The sequence below is a fragment of the Triturus cristatus genome, chromosome 5_1 (genome assembly GCF_964204655.1).
Source record: "Triturus cristatus chromosome 5_1, aTriCri1.1, whole genome shotgun sequence".
NCBI lineage: Eukaryota > Metazoa > Chordata > Amphibia > Caudata > Salamandridae > Triturus > Triturus cristatus.
Genome location: NC_140587.1, coordinates 697,200,270 through 697,219,415, shown reverse-complemented (window position 1 = coordinate 697,219,415; position 19,146 = coordinate 697,200,270). Strand labels below are relative to the sequence as shown.

The 19,146-nt window shown below is 44.0% G+C and overlaps 1 protein-coding gene across 3 annotated transcripts in view; it reads right to left on the bottom strand.

The window, feature by feature from the left end:
• PRKDC (protein kinase, DNA-activated, catalytic subunit) overlaps positions 1 to 19,146 on the bottom strand; it is a 2,754,228-nt gene that overhangs the window by 1,637,110 nt on the left and 1,097,972 nt on the right. For all 3 annotated transcript variants that reach the window (XM_085605657.1, XM_085605658.1, XM_085605659.1), the window contains one exon: positions 12,953 to 13,018. In XM_085605657.1, the coding sequence (XP_085461783.1) occupies positions 12,953 to 13,018 (66 nt within the window). The remainder of the gene's footprint in view (positions 1 to 12,952; positions 13,019 to 19,146) is intronic.

The window sequence follows — 19,146 nt, the reverse complement described above, 5'->3', positions numbered from 1 at the left end:
AAGTTGCAGCTCTACGGACCAGGCGATGCTGAGGAAGACCAGGAGCCTTTTACGAGCTGTCCCAAGTCAGATGTCGAGGGCCAAGAGGTCAGTGTCTGGCAATGTCCTGATTAGCAGGATCCCAAGCAGACTAGTCAGTAAAACATAATGACAACAGCAAAAAGTGGGGGTGACCATGAAAGCAGATCCTACTTTCCTACAACAGCAAAGAATCATTAGGCGACTACAGAACCAGAAGGAATTGGCCCAACAAGAGACATATTCAGATAAGGACTGAAAGGTAGGCAATTCATATTCTTTTCATCATCTTTCCTTTCAAGCCTTTCGCCTTATCTATGTCATCCGAGTAGCTCATGTTAACCATTATTAGGTCCAGATGCTTTTGCTGAATGCTCCGACTGGGCTTCCCAAAGGATGTACCTGTCTACAGGTCCCCTGAATAGACTAAAATGCATGATGGGCACACTTCTGATTTTGGAGTACCTGCTCCTTTAAAAAAAGTGCTAGGTTTAAGTAAACTATAGAACCGGCATGACCAGATCCTGGTGAATATTTGGATGCTAACCCTCTGTTCGAGGGTTCATGACCCATATAATGTTAAGACAACACATTTACTGAATGTTACGGAGAATAACTACTTACTCTTATTTGTTTTTGATTACGTTGTATTGTTTTTGCAGACAGTCTAAAGCACAATTTTCTCCTATGTTTGGGTATCTGATAGCCACCAAGATTAAAGTCGGAACCTTTTTCAGTGAATCCAAAGCAGCTTTGGGTATTCAGCTGTAGGGTGGGGGTGTAACACAAATCGTATGGCACTGATTAATATATTGATGCTTAACACACAAGGCTTTAACTCCCCATTGAAAAAGAAAGCTTTATTAAAATGGCTAAAATTCAAAGATATTGAACTTTTTGCAGAATACCCATTTACCTTTGGATGATGCTACAGACTATTTGCTATTCTTCCTCTTGAGGTACCATCCAACAAGAATTTAAAAAGCTAAGGGTGTGGCAATGCTTAGGAAAGGGTTGAAATTTACGGCTTACTCCACATATAAGGAGAAGGAGGGTCAGCTTCTTATAGTTTAGTGTCAGCTGTGAGGCCAACTTGTGACTTTGGTTTGCATATATGGTCCCTCAGAGAGGAAGAGACTGCTTATCAATGCATGAGTAAATGGGGGGACAGTGATTTTTTAGAGGGGGATTTTAAAATTACAATAGACCCTATTCCAGCCCACTCAACTGAGCGAAGTGGCGTATCCAGTGTACCCAATACACTGTTAAATGGTTATAGTAACTATGGGCCTAATTTATATTTAGGCGGACAGCCCGTTATTCCGCCAGGGCGATAGAGAAAATTACCCCATCTCCCTGGTGGAGGAACCAGTCACTTATAAAGCATTGACAGGAACTGCCTTCACTGTTGATGCATTTTTCTGTTTGGTACAGGGCTATGTTAGCGGGACAGAGCACTGTACCAAACAGTTTACTGATTTTATTTTTTTTAAATCCAGAAACGCAATGCTCCCTTCACCATGGGAGTCATCTCCCATGGTGAGGGGAGCATGCAGCAGTTTTCAATGCCCCTTACCGTCTGGCAGTGAAGGCACTGCAAACTGACCTGTCAATCTGCCCATCTAATTTGGGTGAGAGGAATGACAGAGCAGCCTCTGACAGCGCTTACTCTGCAGGGTGATTGGAGAAGCTTGGCCACAGTGGAAGTATCCACCGTGGCCAAACCTCAGGTCCACCCGCATATAAATCTGCCCAGCGGACCACTATGTTGGTGGGGAGGAAACGGTCGTCGTTGTGACGGAGTTCCCTTCCTGCCATCATATAAATCGGGCCCTTACACTGGATTGATATTTGGAGATTTCACCACCCATCTGAGCGGAACTAAACATTCTTTTCCATAGGACATCCTTCAGGACTGATTTTTTTACATGGAGAGGGAGTGTTTGTCCATGTCCTCCATGAGTCAGGAGGGGACACAACTGTTGTCTGTTCATGCTCTGGTGTTAATCCATTATTATTTACAGATAATCAAATCGTTTCTGGGGAGAACGTCTGGTATAAATGACATTACATTCAGGTACCTTGTGGTGAGGGAGAGTATTCCAAAAGCATTACATTATCTTTTTCCCACAACAATGACAAAGTATCTACATCCCTTTTGATTAGATGGGACACTGCCAAGGCAGTTATGAGGGGACAACTTATGTCACACACAACATGCGTACAAAATTAAAGTGAACCATATTAGGAAAATTATAAAAGCTCTTCAATCACCAGAGGGCCTTAGGAAAACCGAGACCGAGGATATTATTCAGATATTTCATGAATTTTATTTAACAGTTGACCCTGAACAAAGTGTCCCAGATGAAGAACAAAAAGAGCAGTTGAAAGAAATTAAATTTAAAAACATTCTCTTGTCTCTACTAAAACTACTAGAAAACTCATTGCGCCACATTAATCGCTAGAAGCTAGTAAAGGTCTAATGAGCAATAAAGCACCACGTCCGGATGGTTATACTACCTCTTTCTAAAACATTTATAAGGAGAAGTAGCGATTCCTGTAGCTCATATTTTTAACTCCATTTTATCGACAGGAGCAGTAACGAGAACCATGATGAAGTCCTAAACGGTCCTGATCACCACGCCAAAAAAGATCCCAAGCTATGTGTATCTTATAAGATGACAGCTTTATTGAACATCATTGTGAAAATATAAACTAATATCAGGCCAACTTGAGAATATGTGGCCTAGTATTGTTTAGTCCAGACAATCTGGATTTATAAGAGAAAAGGCCTGGATCTTGACTTGGTGACCGTAAATACTAATACACAAATGCTCTTTCTCCAGTTTGACACAGGAAACGTATTTGACAGATTAGTTTCATAATATATGTTTAAACTATTTGAAAAAACTACTGTGGGTCCCAAGATGAACTAATTTATCAAAGCAAATTTTGTGCAATCATGTATGGTGCTAAAAATACATAATGTTTCAAGTGCTAATATAATTTTGAGTAGAAGTACATGTCAGATAGGACTCCCTTACCCTACTATATTTGCGTTGGATCTGGACCCCAGGGACATAAAATAAATGCCAACCCTTTGATTATGGGTGTAAGGTTACATTATACCACCTACAAGATTGCCCTATTCGCTGATAAAAATATCATGCTTTATCAAAAACTCTGAAACATTACTTCCACCCTCATTCAAGAAATAGAAAGATTTTCAGGTGTCCGGTTTTAAGATCAATTGTGCTAAATTCATATGGTTGGGGATCCCACACAGTTGGAGAAAAATGGTTGAATTTCCAAAATATATTTAAACTGATATTTGAGTGATAAATCATGTGGTGTTGGGGAATCTTACTACTATCATTACCTTGATTTCAGCAGCCTTGCAGCTGCGGCTTTTATTTATTTCCCACATAGAGGCATTCCACATTGATAAACCCTTTTCTAAATTACTGCTGGCAGTCTTGCTTGATGAACTGAGGTGATCATTACTGGCAATCTTTTATATAATGTAATCTTGTCGGTTACAGTCACTATTACATCACTTATAATATTAGCAGCTTGGAATGATTTTCATTTAACATAAGATGCTCTTACTACAGAAAAAGCTGGAGACCAGTGTTGCATATCATCGTACTATGATACCAGTAAATTTCGTTTTATAACAAAATTATTTGTTTTGTTTTTTAATTTGGGTTTCTTTCCGTATTTTAATAGAGCATCATTTCACACCCAGAAAAAATTATTTTATTAAAAAATAAGACCCGAGACATATTATAGAGTACTTATATACTTAGCTTAAGCATACCTCAAGTACATGTATGTGTTATGGTCTACTTTATTCCTGTTCCTCTACACCTTCTTTTCCTTTTCTGTCCTTTCTTCCTTTCATCTTCTATTGTTGGAATGTGTCCTTACATTCCATATGTGATGATATGAACTGGGAGAAGGTTAGCAGACTGGGGCTTTGGCAGTTGGAGCTGGGCTGCAGTTTGAGCTGGTGGTCCCTTGCTGTACTTCTTATTAAAACTACATAAGGATTTCTATGCTTCCTGTGTCATCTTTTCACTGGCGACGAGTTGTTCCTGCGTGGGGACAGGAATTCAGGACCATCAGCTTCCCCATCGAACCCGGGTTGGATCTATTTACAGATTGGGATTAAATTAATCCTTCTTCGTTTTGCGATAACTGGAGTACCCTGTGAACCTGTTTTCCGGTTTGTGAACTCTCAACATTTTGACTTTATTGGAAACGTTACTCGTTATCCCCATTACTTGCCATTCAACAGAAAGGAGATTTCGCGCTGTTCTGCTGTGTCCTGCCGTGCCTCAACCTTAATGTCCATCAATGCGTCTTCAAAGTGAGGGAAGTTTCAGTTAAAGTCATCTTACCGTACTCGGTCTGTTCCTTCACGTTGTGGGAACCGTTGGTGCGAGAGAGGTTCATCCTTCGTTCTTCTCCTCAGAGTGATGACGCAATGGAATCTTCTTCCTGACTCAGCGACCAAGGGCACGTAACAGGATACGCACTGTGTGCGCTGCACTGCCGATCTGATTTCGTCATCTGTGAGACTCCCTGCTGGACGTCAGCACGCCTACTCACGTACTTTTGGCATCCATTTTGGATTGGGGTTTTGAGTGAAATTACTCACCTTTTCACTGTGCTGGCACGCACAGCGAGAATTATTGCGTGTCACATCTTTGATACAAAAGGAGTTCCCAGCTCTGTGAATTTATTGTGAGTCTTCTTGTGAGTACAGTGTTTACATTTACATTGATGTGAAGTACATTCAAGACGCTCTTCAGTTTTCCTCTTCAGGCGCATGCTCGACGATGTGCAAGCTTTTCCTCAAGACATGCTCATATATGGCGAACTACTGAATTTCAGCATAAACGTCAAGGATAGTTCCATTTTTTTAATTATTTGTTTGGTGTGTGTGGGGTGCAGTATTGGTTCGCAGTTTTCAATACATCATCTTTTCAGGTACTGTTCACTGGGAGTGTATCAGTGATTCGCTCACTTGCCTCATCACGACAATTCATTCTAAGAGACTAGGATTGTTTACTCACTGTAAATTGTATGTTTTTTTATGTTTATTTATTTATTCTTCCCTTCATCTAATTCATTTCTTCCTCCAATTTTATGCCATTATTGTGCTATAACTATAATATGTTGTAATTAGGATCATTTTATACCTACATTATTATGGCTTCTACTGGCATGTCGCAACCATCACAGTTTCTTTCTGAATCGGGAGATTCCACCTTACCGTGGAAAAGATGGAAGCCCCTTTTTGATTCCTATCTATTGGCTATTGGGGGGGAAAAGTTTTCAGCGGTGCGGAAACAAGCCACATTACTGCATAATTTGGGTGTTGAGGGCAGACAGTCCTATGACAGTTTGGATGAGATTGTTCTTGGGCGTGGGGAAGGTGAGCCTGAGAATGTTTATGACATGTCCATTATGATGCTTGAGAAACATTTTGGGTCTAAGATCAATGTAGTTTTGGAACGCCATAAATTCTTCAGTAGGGTACAAGGTAAACATGAAAAGATTAGCAGCTATGTAGCTACTTTGAAGACGTTGGCTCGTACTTGTGAGTTCGAGCAACTTACTGATTCCTTGGTGCGAGATCAAATAGTCAGATGTACGAATGACGTGAAAGTGCAGCAAAAGCTCCTTGCCAAAAATCCTGATCTCAAAGAGACTCTTGCAATTGTGGAAGGCATGGAAAACACTAATATGTGGGTGCGTGAGATGAAACCTGAGAAAGGCAGTGATGTTTTAGTTGAAGAGAAAGCAGTTCATGAAGTCAAAAAAAATGATTCCAAAAAAGACTATTCTAAAGAAAGTAAGGGAATGTCTAAAGGAAATTCTAGTGAGAAAGATAAAAGGTTTCATGATTTAGAGCAAACTAATTATAAGTACAAGATCTCTGATTCTGAACAAAGCGGGTTCAAGAGCATCAGACCTGGTTTTAAATGTTTCAGGTGTGGAAGTGAGAAACATTTACCCAATAGTTCCAACTGTTTTGCTAGGTCTGTGATTTGTAATAAATGTGGGAAGAGAGGTCATTACGCACGGGTGTGTCGGTTTAATGGTAATCAGATGGTGCGGTATGTTGAAGAGGAAAAGGAAATTGTTTGTAGTCTCAAAGGGGATGGAATTGTAGATGCTGATGATTTGGACATAGCAAAACCAAAGGAAATGATGGGCAGAGTGTTGAACATTGCAAGCACTCACCCCCAGTCAACTGATCTGGGTTTAATCCATCACCGTTCTTTAGCCCACTCCGCCACTCCAGTTCAGACATGGCCATATGCAAATCAGTCTGACCCTGTGCCTCATGGGAACAGTCCAGCCCGAACTGCCAAGCCATGTCTTCCCTGGACCGGAAACAAGCTTCCTAGGACCGGTTTCTGGCATTTCAGCCGTCTTCAGCCAGGCTTGCTTGAATCCAGTGGCAAAGTGTGCAAGGGACTCACGTCTGAGCATACCCTGCCAACTTATTGCGAACAAAGCAAAACCAAAGGAAATGATGGACGGAGTGTTGAACATTGCAAGCACTCACCCCCAGTCAACTGATCTGGGTTTAATCCATCACCGTTCTTTAGCCCACTCTGCCACCCCAGTTCAGACATGGCCATATGCAAATCAGTCTGACCCTGTGCCTCATGGGAACAGTCCAGCCCGAACTGCCAAGCCATGTCTTCCCTGGACCGGAAACAAGCTTCCTAGGACCGGTTTCTGGCATTTCAGCCGTCTTCAGGCAGGCTTGCTTGAATCCAGTGGCAAAGTGATTTGGACATGCCTGTGTGTGATGTATTGATAGGTGGTGTACAATTTCCTGTTTTGGCTGATTCTGGCTCACCTTACACAATGGTTGGTGACGCTAATTGGGACGCTGCTATTGGTCTAGACAGGGTTGAACTATTCCCTCCAGATATCAACCCAGTCGGGTATGGTGGTGTCAGAATCGAAGTTTTAGGTTATGTTGTCAGGAAAATTAAATTCAAGGACAGGGAGACTTTTGGGAAAGTCTATTTGGCAAAGAGAGGTGATAATCTTCTCGGTTGGAGACACCAGAGAGATATGGGAATCACTTTGAACCCCAATTCCCCTGAGAAAGTATTGCTTTTGTCTCCTGGTTTGTTATCCAGTGATATAAGTTCTTCTTTCCCTAAGGTTTTCAGTGATGAGTTCGGGTTACTCAAAAGTTTTGAACATAAGATCATTTTGAAACACAATGCCCAACCTTTTGTTTCCAAGGTTAGGAATGTGCCCCACATGATGATGGAGCCCTTAAATCAAGAGCTCAAGAAATTGTTACTTACGGGGGTCATTGAGGAGATTGAGTGTTCGGAATGGTTGGCCCCCATCGTTTTAGCACCCAAGGATGGTGTGGACTTACGTGGTTTGAACAAACATATTTGGGTTGATAGGCAGCCTTTACCAAACATTTCTGAAACTCTTGCACTCATCAAGGATGCTAAATGCTTTAGTGTCATGGATTTATCTTCCGCATACCACCAAATTCAACTTCATCCGGACTCTAGGCATTTAACATCATTTGCAACACCTCTGGGGGCCTTCAGATTTATTTGTATGCCTTTCGGCCTAGCTTCCGCTGCAGCTTGTTTTCAGAGAGTCATGAATAAAGTCCTTGAGGGATTAGCCAAGGTCCTCATTTTTCAGGATGATATTCTTGTTTATTGGAGGGATCAACAAGAACATGACAAACATCTGTGGAAGGTATTGTTGCGGCTCCAGGAAGCTGGACTTGTTATCAAGAAGGAGAAATGCAAGTTTAGTGTGTCTTCCGTGAGTTATTTAGGATATATTATCTCTGCTGAGGGGATCAGTCCTAAATTGGATCTTGCTGAGAGCATTATGAAGGCTCCTGTACCTATCAACAAAGACCAAGTGCGATCATTTCTGGGGCTCGCGGAGTTTTGTTCTAAGTTTGTCCCGAATTTTGCTTGTGTTTCTTCTCCCCTCAGGTTATTACTCAAAAAGGACACACAATTTTCATGGTCTGATGATTGTTCTCATGCTTTCAATTCTATTAGAATCATGATTGGTTGCATGCCCACTCTGGGACATTTTGATGCTTGTAAGAAAACAATACTGTCCACTGATGCCAGTATGTTGGGATTAGGGGCGGTTCTCTCGCAAATTGTGGATGGAGAGTCCAGGGTTGTTGCCTTTGCCTCTCGTTCGCTCAAGGGTGCTGAAGAGCGTTATTCTGTGATTGAGCGAGAGGTGTTGGCGGTTTTCTGGGCTATTCGCCACTTTAAGTTCTACCTTTGGGGTATACCAATAGTTGTCAGAACTGATCATCGCCCTTTGTGCCAAATTTTCACTTGCAGAGAAGTGGATAATGTTTCACCCAGGATAAAGCACTGGATGGAAGGATTAGTTGAATTCAATTTTGTAGTTGAGTATGTTCAAGGATCGAATAATGCGATTGCTGACTGTCTTTCGAGGTTACCCTTACAACATTCTGGTGTTGAGGTGGAAAACTCCCTTGTGGCATGGGTGCATGAGTCTGCTGTCAATTCTGAGGAGTGGTCCTTTACTTCTCATGGGGACAATGATTTAGAATTGCTCAAGGAATACTCTGTTAAGGGTTGGCCTCCAGACAAGGAGATATCGGAATCCTTGAAACCTTTCCTTAGTGTTAAGGATGAGTTGTGTGTTTTTGATGAGAAACTTTTGAGAGGTGATCGTGTAATACCTCAAGGTCTTAGGGGTAAGATTATCAACTTGGCTCATGAAGTGCACTTGGGAAGGAATTTGACCAAGGCTAGGGTACGTGAGTGGTACTGGTGGCCGACCATGGATCGACAGGTGGAGGAGGTTGTTAAAGACTGCTGGGAGTGTGCCAACAGTGACAAAAGCAAAAAGACTCGTGCTACACCTCTTTCACCTGTGGAAGTTCTCTCTGAGCCGTGGTCTAAGTTGGGTTTAGATTTTGATGGGCCGTTTTGAATTGTTTGCTCGTGATGAACGCTATGTGTTGTTGTTGGTGGTGGACTATACCTCTAAGTGGGTGGTCACTAAATGTGTGCCTATTGTTAATTCAAGGACGGTTATTGAATTTCTTTCAGAGGAATTTTCCAGAGAAGGTGTTCCAAAATATCTCATCACTGACAATGGGGTGCAATTTGTCTCCCATGAAATTAATATCTTCTTGAAGGAGCTATCTATCATCCATTTCAGAACGGCTTTGTACTCACCGCAGGCCAATGGTCTTGCTGAAAGCATGAACAAGTTGGTCAAGTGCTGTGCTCAAAGAGCTTTGCAGACTAGATCTCTCTTAAGAGAATCCTCAGAGAGACATGGTGGGCTCACCGGAATACTCGTAATTGGTTTACTTCTCTTTCTCCTTTTTCAATTCTTAGAGGTAGGAAACCTCATGACAAGTTGAGTCCTGCATGGTTGAAGTTGAATGTGAATGATCTGAAGTTGAATGAGCAGACTGTGTTTAGACGAAGAAACTATCAAGAAGAGAACAAACGCAGGTGCGTATCAAACCTCGGCGCGCCTGCAACATATTTATCCGGATGTACCTATCTTGTGCCCCCGTTGCCGATCTCCGGATGCCCGGCTCCAGCATATGTTCTGGAGCTGCCCGTCATTGGGTCGGTATTGGACGGCCGTCCTCACATCGATCGCTGCGATAACTAAGCTCCCAGACCTGCAGTCCTGGGAGGAGGTGGCCCTGGGATTGTTCCGCAAACCTAAACCACTCAAAGCCCGCACCCGCTTTGCTTCCCTCAAACTGTTGCTAGCTAAACGGGCCATAGCCATGAAATGGCGAGACTCCCAGGGGCCAACTGGAGAGGCGGGGGCGGTGAGGAAATGGGCAGCAGCGGAGGAGGAAGCAATCAGGGAGGAGGAGGCGCGGGGACGGAGAAAGTACCCACTAGCAATGGAATGGACCCAACTACTCTTTCAGTTCACCCAAGCCTGGCCTCCCACAGGATCGCACGTGGCACCACTGTCGCCGCCCAGGTAAACCCCCCCCCCCCCCCCCCATCCACCCCCTCCAACCCGGTTTTGGAAGGTAATAGCTCCCACGAACTCTGATACTCTGACCACAACACCCAATGGATCACATTCATCCTATCGCACTGGCCGGGTGCGCCCCCTAGCGCTGAGGCGGAGAGTAAACCCACCAGGTTAGACACAACATGATTGCACAAGCAACGACGTCCCCGACCCGCCCCCAGTCTTCATCTCCGCGGCGTATACTAACACGACCTATCTCGGCGCACGTACCCTGGCACACACTTCAAGGATTGTGGTTTCCCCTTCCCTAGTTCTGTCTCTGTTATATGTTTGTTTCAAAAGAAAACCTAACAAAAAAACGAGATCTAAGTCACCTTGTGTCGTTGCCGCTGCCCCCCTGACGTGGCCGGCCCCATATAGGGTTGTAGGCGGCTTGCTGTGTATTTTGCCCCCCACATGCCACCTAGCACTGTTACTTTGGCCCTGCCGGCCCGAAGGGATGTAGGCAGTGGTTGAGCTGTATGACCAACAATACCAATAAAGATTTTGATTGTTAAATAAAAAAAAAAAAGAAGAGTACAAACGCAGGTTTGATCAGAAAAATTCCTCTCTCCTGAAACATTGGAGCGTTGGGGATGATGAGGTGTTAATCAGAAATCCTGGTCTGTTGAGGAAGGGTCAATCACGGTATATGGGGCCTTTCACTATCAAGGAAGTCAAGAGAAATGTAGTTGTTTTAGATTCAGGTGAAGTATAGAGCATGTCCAGGTTAGTTAAATGGCAACCTGGGTTCAATACAGATTACTCTGACCAAATGGGTGATTCTGATTCCAGCTCTGTTTATAATGATGTTTCTTCATCTGTTCCTAGTTCTAGCACTCACAGGAGGTTTAGATGTAAACCGAATTGGCACAGTGACTATCATATGTCTTAGATTTACATGAAAGTCGCAATTGGGTTTACAATTCTTGACGTTCTGACCTATTTTTGTATATTTTGTTCCTTGCAATATCATCTATGGTTTAAAAAGAAAATATTTTGCAGATTCTACTTCCATTTTATGGGAAGGAGATGTGTTATGGTCTACTTTATTCCTGTTCCTCTACACCTTCTTTTCCTTTTCTGTCCTTTCTTCCTTTCATCTTCTATTGTTGGAATGTGTCCTCACATTCCATATGTGATGACATGAACTGGGAGAAGGTTAGCAGACTGGGGCTTTGGCAGTTGGAGCTGAGCTGCAGTTTGAGCTGGTGGTCCCTTGCTGTACTTCTTATTAAAACTACATAAGGATTTCTACGCTTCCTGTGTCATCTTTTCAGTATGTTCCTCATTGGTGTCCGGTTTTGAGATCAATTGTGCTAAATTCATATGGTTGGGGATCCCGCACAGTTGGAGAAAAATGGTTGAATTGCCAAAATATATTTAAACTGATATTTGAGTGATAAATCATGTGGTGTTGGGGAATCTTACTACTATCATTACCTTTATTTCAGCAGCCTTGCAGCTGCAGCCTTTATTTATTTCCCACATAGAGGCATTCCACATTGATAAACCCTTTTCTAAATTACTGCTGGAAGCCTTGCTTGATGAACTGAGGTGATCATTACTGGCAATATTTTATATAATGTGATCTTGTCGGTTACAGTCACTATTACATCACTTATAATATTAGCAGCTTGGAATGATTTTCATTTAACATAAGATGCTCTTACTACAGAAAAAGCTGGAGACCAGTGTTGCATATCATCGTACTATGATATCAGTAAATTTCATTTTATAACAAAATTATTTGTTTTGTTTTTTAATTTAGGCTTCTTTCCGTATTTTAATAGAGCATCCTTTCACACCCAGAAAAAATGATTTTATTAAAAAATAAGACCTGAGACGTATTATAGAGTACTTATATACTTAGCTTAAGCATACCTCAAGTAAGTGTATGTTCCTCATGCTGAAATGTTTGCTTTTAGTGCAGGAAACCTTCTTTTAATGTGGCTTCCCCTTGAAAGCACTTAGGAAATATTATTAGCCTTATAGTGCTTACCACCTGCTGTCACTCTCTAGGTTCTGAATTAACTTGAGCTGGCAAGTTTGCATGCGACAGGGTTCTTCCACAGCCTTAGCAGGGAGGAATAGTTAGAGGGGAAAGGCAGATTATGCCCCTTTATAGACAAACAAATACCACTAAAAACCAATCAAACAGCTGCACAACAGTAAGGAGGATATGATACATCTACGATAACCTGGATCGACACACAACTCCCAATTGGGCTTATCTAAAATGTCAATGACCCTTTCATCAAGGAATGGATGACAGGGCTTACCCAATATCCTTCTCCGTGTATAATGTTATTAATTAATTACATAAACGTTTATAGACAGCTAAACTTGCCACTAACACACTTTAAAAAGGGGAAACTAAAGCAGAAGAATTTTTTTTACAGTTTCTAGTTCCAACGGTGCAAACAGGGAAAACTGACAAAGTTACTGCTTGCTAGTAATAGAATACTTGTGGCTATTCCAGTAACATCTGTAGAATAGTTGTAGGCAGGTCTGTTCCAATATATACCAGAGGTTGTGGCTTAACAAGAAAAACACTGTCTACAGCACACTAGTTCATATAACTGGAAAATTGCCCCATCTATAACACTGAAAAAAATTAAGTCCACAAAATATGTTTCCGGGGACAAGACTTTGTAACCAGGGAGTCAAATGTCAAGAAAGAGAAAAAATACCTTATGGGAAAATGTGAAGGGGTCTTGAATCCATTGTAAAGGTGGCAGCAATAATTCAAGAGCAATACCGGCACACACAAGAAGGAAACTTAAAACAACGATTCCAACTACAAATAGGTTGTCATTTCTGAGTGACAACACATAGGTAAGCAGATATTGAAAATGTCTGTACTCACCTCGACCTCCACAGGAAAGGTGTAGCAGTGACGTAGGTCTATTAGGTTTTCAAAAATAAACAAGCTCTGTAAAAAAAACACATTAAATAGGATTACATATGTAAAACATTTCAATATTTTTATTTATTAGGCTGAAGTTAGAAAATAGTGCTTGAGGGTACTATGTTGACATTTATAAACCTCGAGGAATTAAGAGACCCAAGGGTCAGGACATATTTGTTAACTAATATCTCAACATATTTCTGGATCAAATAATGCAAATAATGCTGGGCACAACTTCAGTTTTGTAAGGCACTATCCTGCTCATTGGGTTACTATTTCATAGCCAGTAACCTTCCTGTATACTTCCTACCACTTTCAGGAATCTTCAGTATTTCATAGTACATTAACTTTCTAATGCATCACTGTACCAGGGACCACTCAGGTCATCTTAAGTAGTTATGTTCCAAAGTGCTTAAATGAAAGGGACGTTCAATCAAGAGCATAAGTTTAAGTGTAGTTTATTCATTATACTCATCAGAGCGGCTGTAGGGTACAAAGCTCCAATCCAATCGACTTCAGGTCTAAAACATAAAATTCCAAACAAATAAGTTAATTGCCTTCGGTTATGCTCCTTCTGGAGGATATTCTATTCAAGCGAAGATTGCTAATCTTAGAATATTCCTCAGGTACCAGACTGGTTCGGAAGAACTTTGCAGCAGTGCTACAATGCACCACTATTTAGCATTACTCAGCTCTGTGCTGGCTCCATACGGCTCCTGACTTGAGGGACTGTAGCTACATATAATCGCCACCACTGAATGCTGACATCAGTTTTTTGTGTTTTCACTTTCTGCATACTCAGACCCCGAGTGTAGACAACTTTGTACCGAGAACATATTGGGAACTTTTTAGATATTAAAAAAAGGCCACTTCACAAAACCATTGAAGTGGGAAGACAGTGATAAATCTGTAGTTAAATAGAGAATCTACCAGAAAGAGCCATGACCGAAAGTAAGTAGCTTGTTCTTCTGATGGATATTTCTAACTGCAGATTCTTCACCTTAGAATAGATAGGAAAGCAGTACCTCCCCAAGGTCGAGAATCTGTGGTGTGGGCGCAGACCATAAAGTCTTGTAGGATCGAGAGGACAAAGTGCAATGTCTGCCAGACCTGGTTGTCAAGAGGCAATAGTGCTTTGTGAGCTCACATTGCAGCCTGACAGCTAAAGAACAGGCACACGTCATGCCTACACAGTGGTAGCCCTGGTGAAATGGACCCCAGGGCTATTTATTGGTCAGTGTTTAGCAGAGCTTAATGCAGAAGACTACCCAACTCAACAAGGTCCACTTTTGCACAGCCTTCCCCCTTTCATTGCTACAGAGAACACCACAAAAAGTTGATTTGTCCACTCAATGTTCATCAGTACAATCTAAGTAAAAGCTTAAATCTTTTAAGGGGTGTAAATTGTAGAGGTTTGGGTGCAAGACTTTGCCCTGCTATTGTAACAGGAGGTTCTGCCGAGGGGCCAGCCAATTGGGGGGCAAATATGCTGATGGCCAGAAGTTCCAGGTACCACACACTCCTCACCCAATCCGGGACCCCCTATAATGAATTAGGCCCAGTCTCTCTTGAGCTACTTGAGTACTGTGCATGAAAGGGAGAGGTGGAATGGCGTACAGGAGTCCTGGCCCTCAATGTTGGTAAAAAGGCATCTCTAAGGGAGGACTGTCTCGGGAACTCCAACGTGCAAACCTTTTGACACTGCACATTCTGTGTGGTGGGAAATAGATCAAGTCAGGGTTCTACACTTAGCTGGAAGATGCCCTGTGAAACCATAGAGTGAAACAGCCTTTCATGATTTACTAGTTTAAGATCCTGCCAGGTACTGGGCTATCAGGAAGAATGCTGGGCAATCAGCCACTTCCAGTGGCGCAGAGCCTCCTAACAGAGAACCCATGACCCAAGCTGCCCTACTTGTTGCAAAACCACTTAGCAACTGTTTTGTCCGTGAGTCCCTGCACCCGTTATCCAGGAGGAACAGTTTCAGTGGCAAGCAAATCACTCGCAACTCCAGCAAAGTTGATGTGGAGGCAAGTTTCCCCCGGAGACCAGAGTCCTTTGATCTCCAACTCTTCCAGATGACATCCCCATCTGTCAAGACAGATAGCTCTGGGTGGGCTAGGGAGAGGGGCCGGTCACTGGTCAAACTGGGGTAGAGTAGCCACCAAGTTATATTTTTCACAGACTCCTTCGACACCTGGATAGAGTCTGAGAGGTGTCCTTGGTGCTGAGCCCACTCACAGATACTTCCCATCCTACTGATACTTCCCATCCTACTGAAGAGCCCGCATGTGCCACCTGGCATGGTCTACAAGAAGGATGCAGGAAGCCAAAAGGCCCGGAAGCTTTAGAGGCACTTACCCTGAGACCCAGGTCAAAGGTTGAAATATCAGAATCATAACCTGAATGCCCTGGATTCGCTGAGGTGGAGGGATGGCTCAGAAAAGCACATTGTCTAGGATGACTCTAATGAAGGGTAGCCGCCGTGACTGACAAATGGATGGAGAAACTCACTGATGTCAACAGCTCGTATGTAGGTGGCTTATGACTGTTAGGGGCGAGCCCGCCTTTAGTAGTCATCGAAATATGAGAAGACTTACATTCCCAACCTCTTCAGAAGAGCTGCAACCACCACCATCACCTTTGTGGACACTTGAAGTGCCCTGTTAAGGCCAAAGGGTGGCACAAAGAACAGGAAGAGCTTGTGGTCTACCTGAAACCATTGGTTATGCCTGTGGGTCTGCAGGGCGGGAATGCGGAAGTATGCGTCATGCAAGTCCAGCTCTACCATCCACTCTTCTGGATCCAGGGCAGATAGGACTAGGCCAGGATGAGCATTTTGAACTTGTCCTTCCATGGGAAGATGTTCAGAGGGCGATTACCTAACAAATGCCTCCGTTCTTTTCAGCATCAGAAAATAACAGGAGTAGCAACCAGTCCCAATCTATGATGCCAGCTCCCTCTCTATTCTCTGGACACGTATTCGTGTGGGAGGTGTAGCGGCGTGGGTGGCATGCCCGTGGGATAGGACAGGAAGGATAGGGATAGGGTAGGGAGTATTTGTGTTCCACTATCTAGAGCACCCATTGGTCTGATGTGATGCTCTGACATCTGGGGAGGTGAAAGGTGACCCAACCTCCTACCAGGTGATCGTGTGCCACCAAGGATAATTTAAGGCTGTTTTGTGGCGTCTACTTAGAGGGGGAAAGGAAGGAGGGAGGTCGGTTTAGTGCATCACCCTTGGGGACCTGACAACTGGAAATCAGCCCCAACCTCCACCTTGAAAGGGCTTTGAGAGCAGTTACTTCTGAGGCCCCTGTTGGTGCTGCCTCTGCTAATATCCCCTACCGAAACCCTTGAAAGAGGCATTGTTGTTCGGGAAATTGCTGAGCAGACTGAGCTATGTCCAGAGAGTGAGCAGTGACCTAGCTCTCTTGAAATTTATTGAGGGTCGACTCAGCCGTCACTTTGAAAAGTTTTGAGCCATCAAAGGGCATGTCCATGAGGTGCTGCTGCACATCTGATGAAAAAGCCCAAGGAGCGGATCCAGGCATGGTGCCTAAACACAACACTTGTCCCGACTGATCTTCCCAGGAGGTTGTGTCCAGGACGAAAGATGTAGTGTATTTTCCAGTATTTTGACAGTTTAGGATCAGACATTGTTGGTTTTGTCTGGCCTCCTTCAGGACATTTGGCAAGATTTCCACCACCCTGTCCCACAAGGTGTGCAAACACCATCCCAAAAGGCACAAGATGTTAACGGATAGCAAGGCAAGTATAGTATAGTATTCAACGATACGCACTCTGCAAAATTTTGCATCCCCTTGGATTCCCTGTCAGGTGGTGTGGTAGGGAATGAATTGGGGCTCTCCGAGATAGGGAGCTAGAGCAAAAAGTCAGAGTCCCCGGCGAGGAGGTCTGTGCCGTCTTGACACCTGTTTAACGTTGGGCGAGATACTAGGTGCCAATCTGTACATCAATAAAAACCTCATTAAAAGGCAACAGACTCTTCAGTGATAGCTGCAGGGTTAGGACCTATGTAAGCACTAGCTGTCATCTCATGCATAGGTAATGTTATGTCTAGAACTTCCGCTGTCCTCCTAATGACAGTGGCAAAGGAAGCAGATTCTTCAGTAGCCATCTTGTAAGTCCTCAGAAACGTTGCTTTCTTCATACAAATCCTCCACTTAATCATCCTGGTGATAAAACTGGTTTTCTGGGTCGGAAAAAGTTTAATGGCATATGGCTTGTTTCAGAGTACAATAAAATTATCGGATCCAGGCCCAACATTGGTAACGTCACTGCAGGGGCTCCGGCCAGTGGCATTGGTCTCAGTGCCATACACGGTGTTCGACTTTGCGCCCGGGCTGCAGCCGCCTGCACAGCGCTTGAGGAAAAGGCTGACCTCGGATAAAGATCAAGTGGTGCGGTCGGCATAAGAAAAGCATCTACCCCTGGTCTTTCTACTTGCAGCCTCCCCGAATTTGCGGGCCCTAGAGGTGCCCCAGTGGGATTCGGTAGGGGACCCAAGATTTTGTCTGCTGCCTTTTTTAGCTGACAATTTGTCTTTGTGTCTGTTGGCTGAGGGAGAAGGTAAAACAGAAGCCCTACAGGAGTTCCATGGAGCAGCTCCATAGCCTGGAAGTACCCCGCGACTCAGAACAGTGCGGGGAGTCGTGTGGATTTCTTGTGTTTCTTATGTTGTTTTCTAAACTTATCGAACCCTACAATCTTGATGTGCATCAGTCACAGGAGATGGAGGGTGTCCACACCTTCAACTTTGACCACGACTGCATCAGTGACTATTTATGGAGTTCGGCAATGGCGACTTTGACTTTGCAGTCACGGATTTATTTCTAGTTCATCCTCATACAACAAGAACACGTGTTGCGTGAGGTGCTGAGGCACTAGAGGGAGACAGTGTGTGTGTCCGTAACCAACATCTGATGGTTACAGTCCCGAAACGGTTTAAAATTTTAGGGGCCATACCTGCACGCTATGAGAGTATTTACAAGGGAAAAATAGTTTCCTGAGGAAAAAAAGTCTGTCAAAAGATCGCACTGCCTGGCTTCCGATTAAAAGGTGTGGAAAGAAAGGTACTGACAGGACACTGAGATGGCACATATATACATGGGGGTCCCGACGTCACATCAGAGGTAGGATGGAGACGAAACGGAGCCACACAACGCCACCCTACCAACACTTGAAGGAATTGCTTCAAAGTTTATGGATCCAGGCTGGCGAATGGTGAAAATTCACAAGGTGAGGAATCTGCCATTAGAAATCTCTGAAAGGGTGCAATGATCTCTTAAGCGGTCTTTTCCTAACTAATGCAAAAAGGTACCCGTTTCCTATTGTAAACCAATCATTCACCCCCTCAAAACCCCCTCCTCCCCAAGATACCCTAAAAAGATTAATTTGCTCCTCCCAAGGAGTTTCAGTTTCACCTAGAGAGGACAACGAAGCTAGGGGGCAGGCGAGTCATTTGGGACATGGTGTTGTGTAAATGTAGAACAGGTATATTGACTATTTATGCTGCTAAAATGTGCCTTTTAAATTTAACTATTTATGTTATTAAAATGCAATTATTAACTAGATGAAAAAAATCACTCGGGCGTGGCATGGGCGCGCATGGAGTGAGAAGTGTTTCACTGAGTCTCCGCTCCGGTGCCTCCCGTAACTGCTTATCCCCTGGTCACCGGGCCCGCCTTGCAGACTGGCTCCCTGGAGTCACCCGATGCTGCTGAGACCATTCGGGAGGATTCATATTAGCCAAGATAACGACCAGTCCTGCTCCAGTCGCCATCTTGTGCGCCGGCCGCGGCAACACTCCAAGAGATGCATCGCAGCTTTCCCGGCTGTTGCAGAGTGGCAGAGATGACGACGAGATGAGCCTGAGCACCCTGGCGTCCCTCGACCTACTCAGGGCCCCGAGCTGGGACTGGTGGCCCCTTGAGATCTCAGCGCTTGCGGATGCGACCATCGGCCCCACTGCTACCCGGGGCACCTGGCTGTGAGGACATACGGCCCTCCCCCCCTGTATCGCGAGAGAGCAGCGCTTTAAACTGGATCGCCCTGAAGCTGGAGGTACCGGGACGGGGGAACACTCCAGGGTGGGCGTCTGGGTCGGCTGAGCACCATCTGGCTCTCCG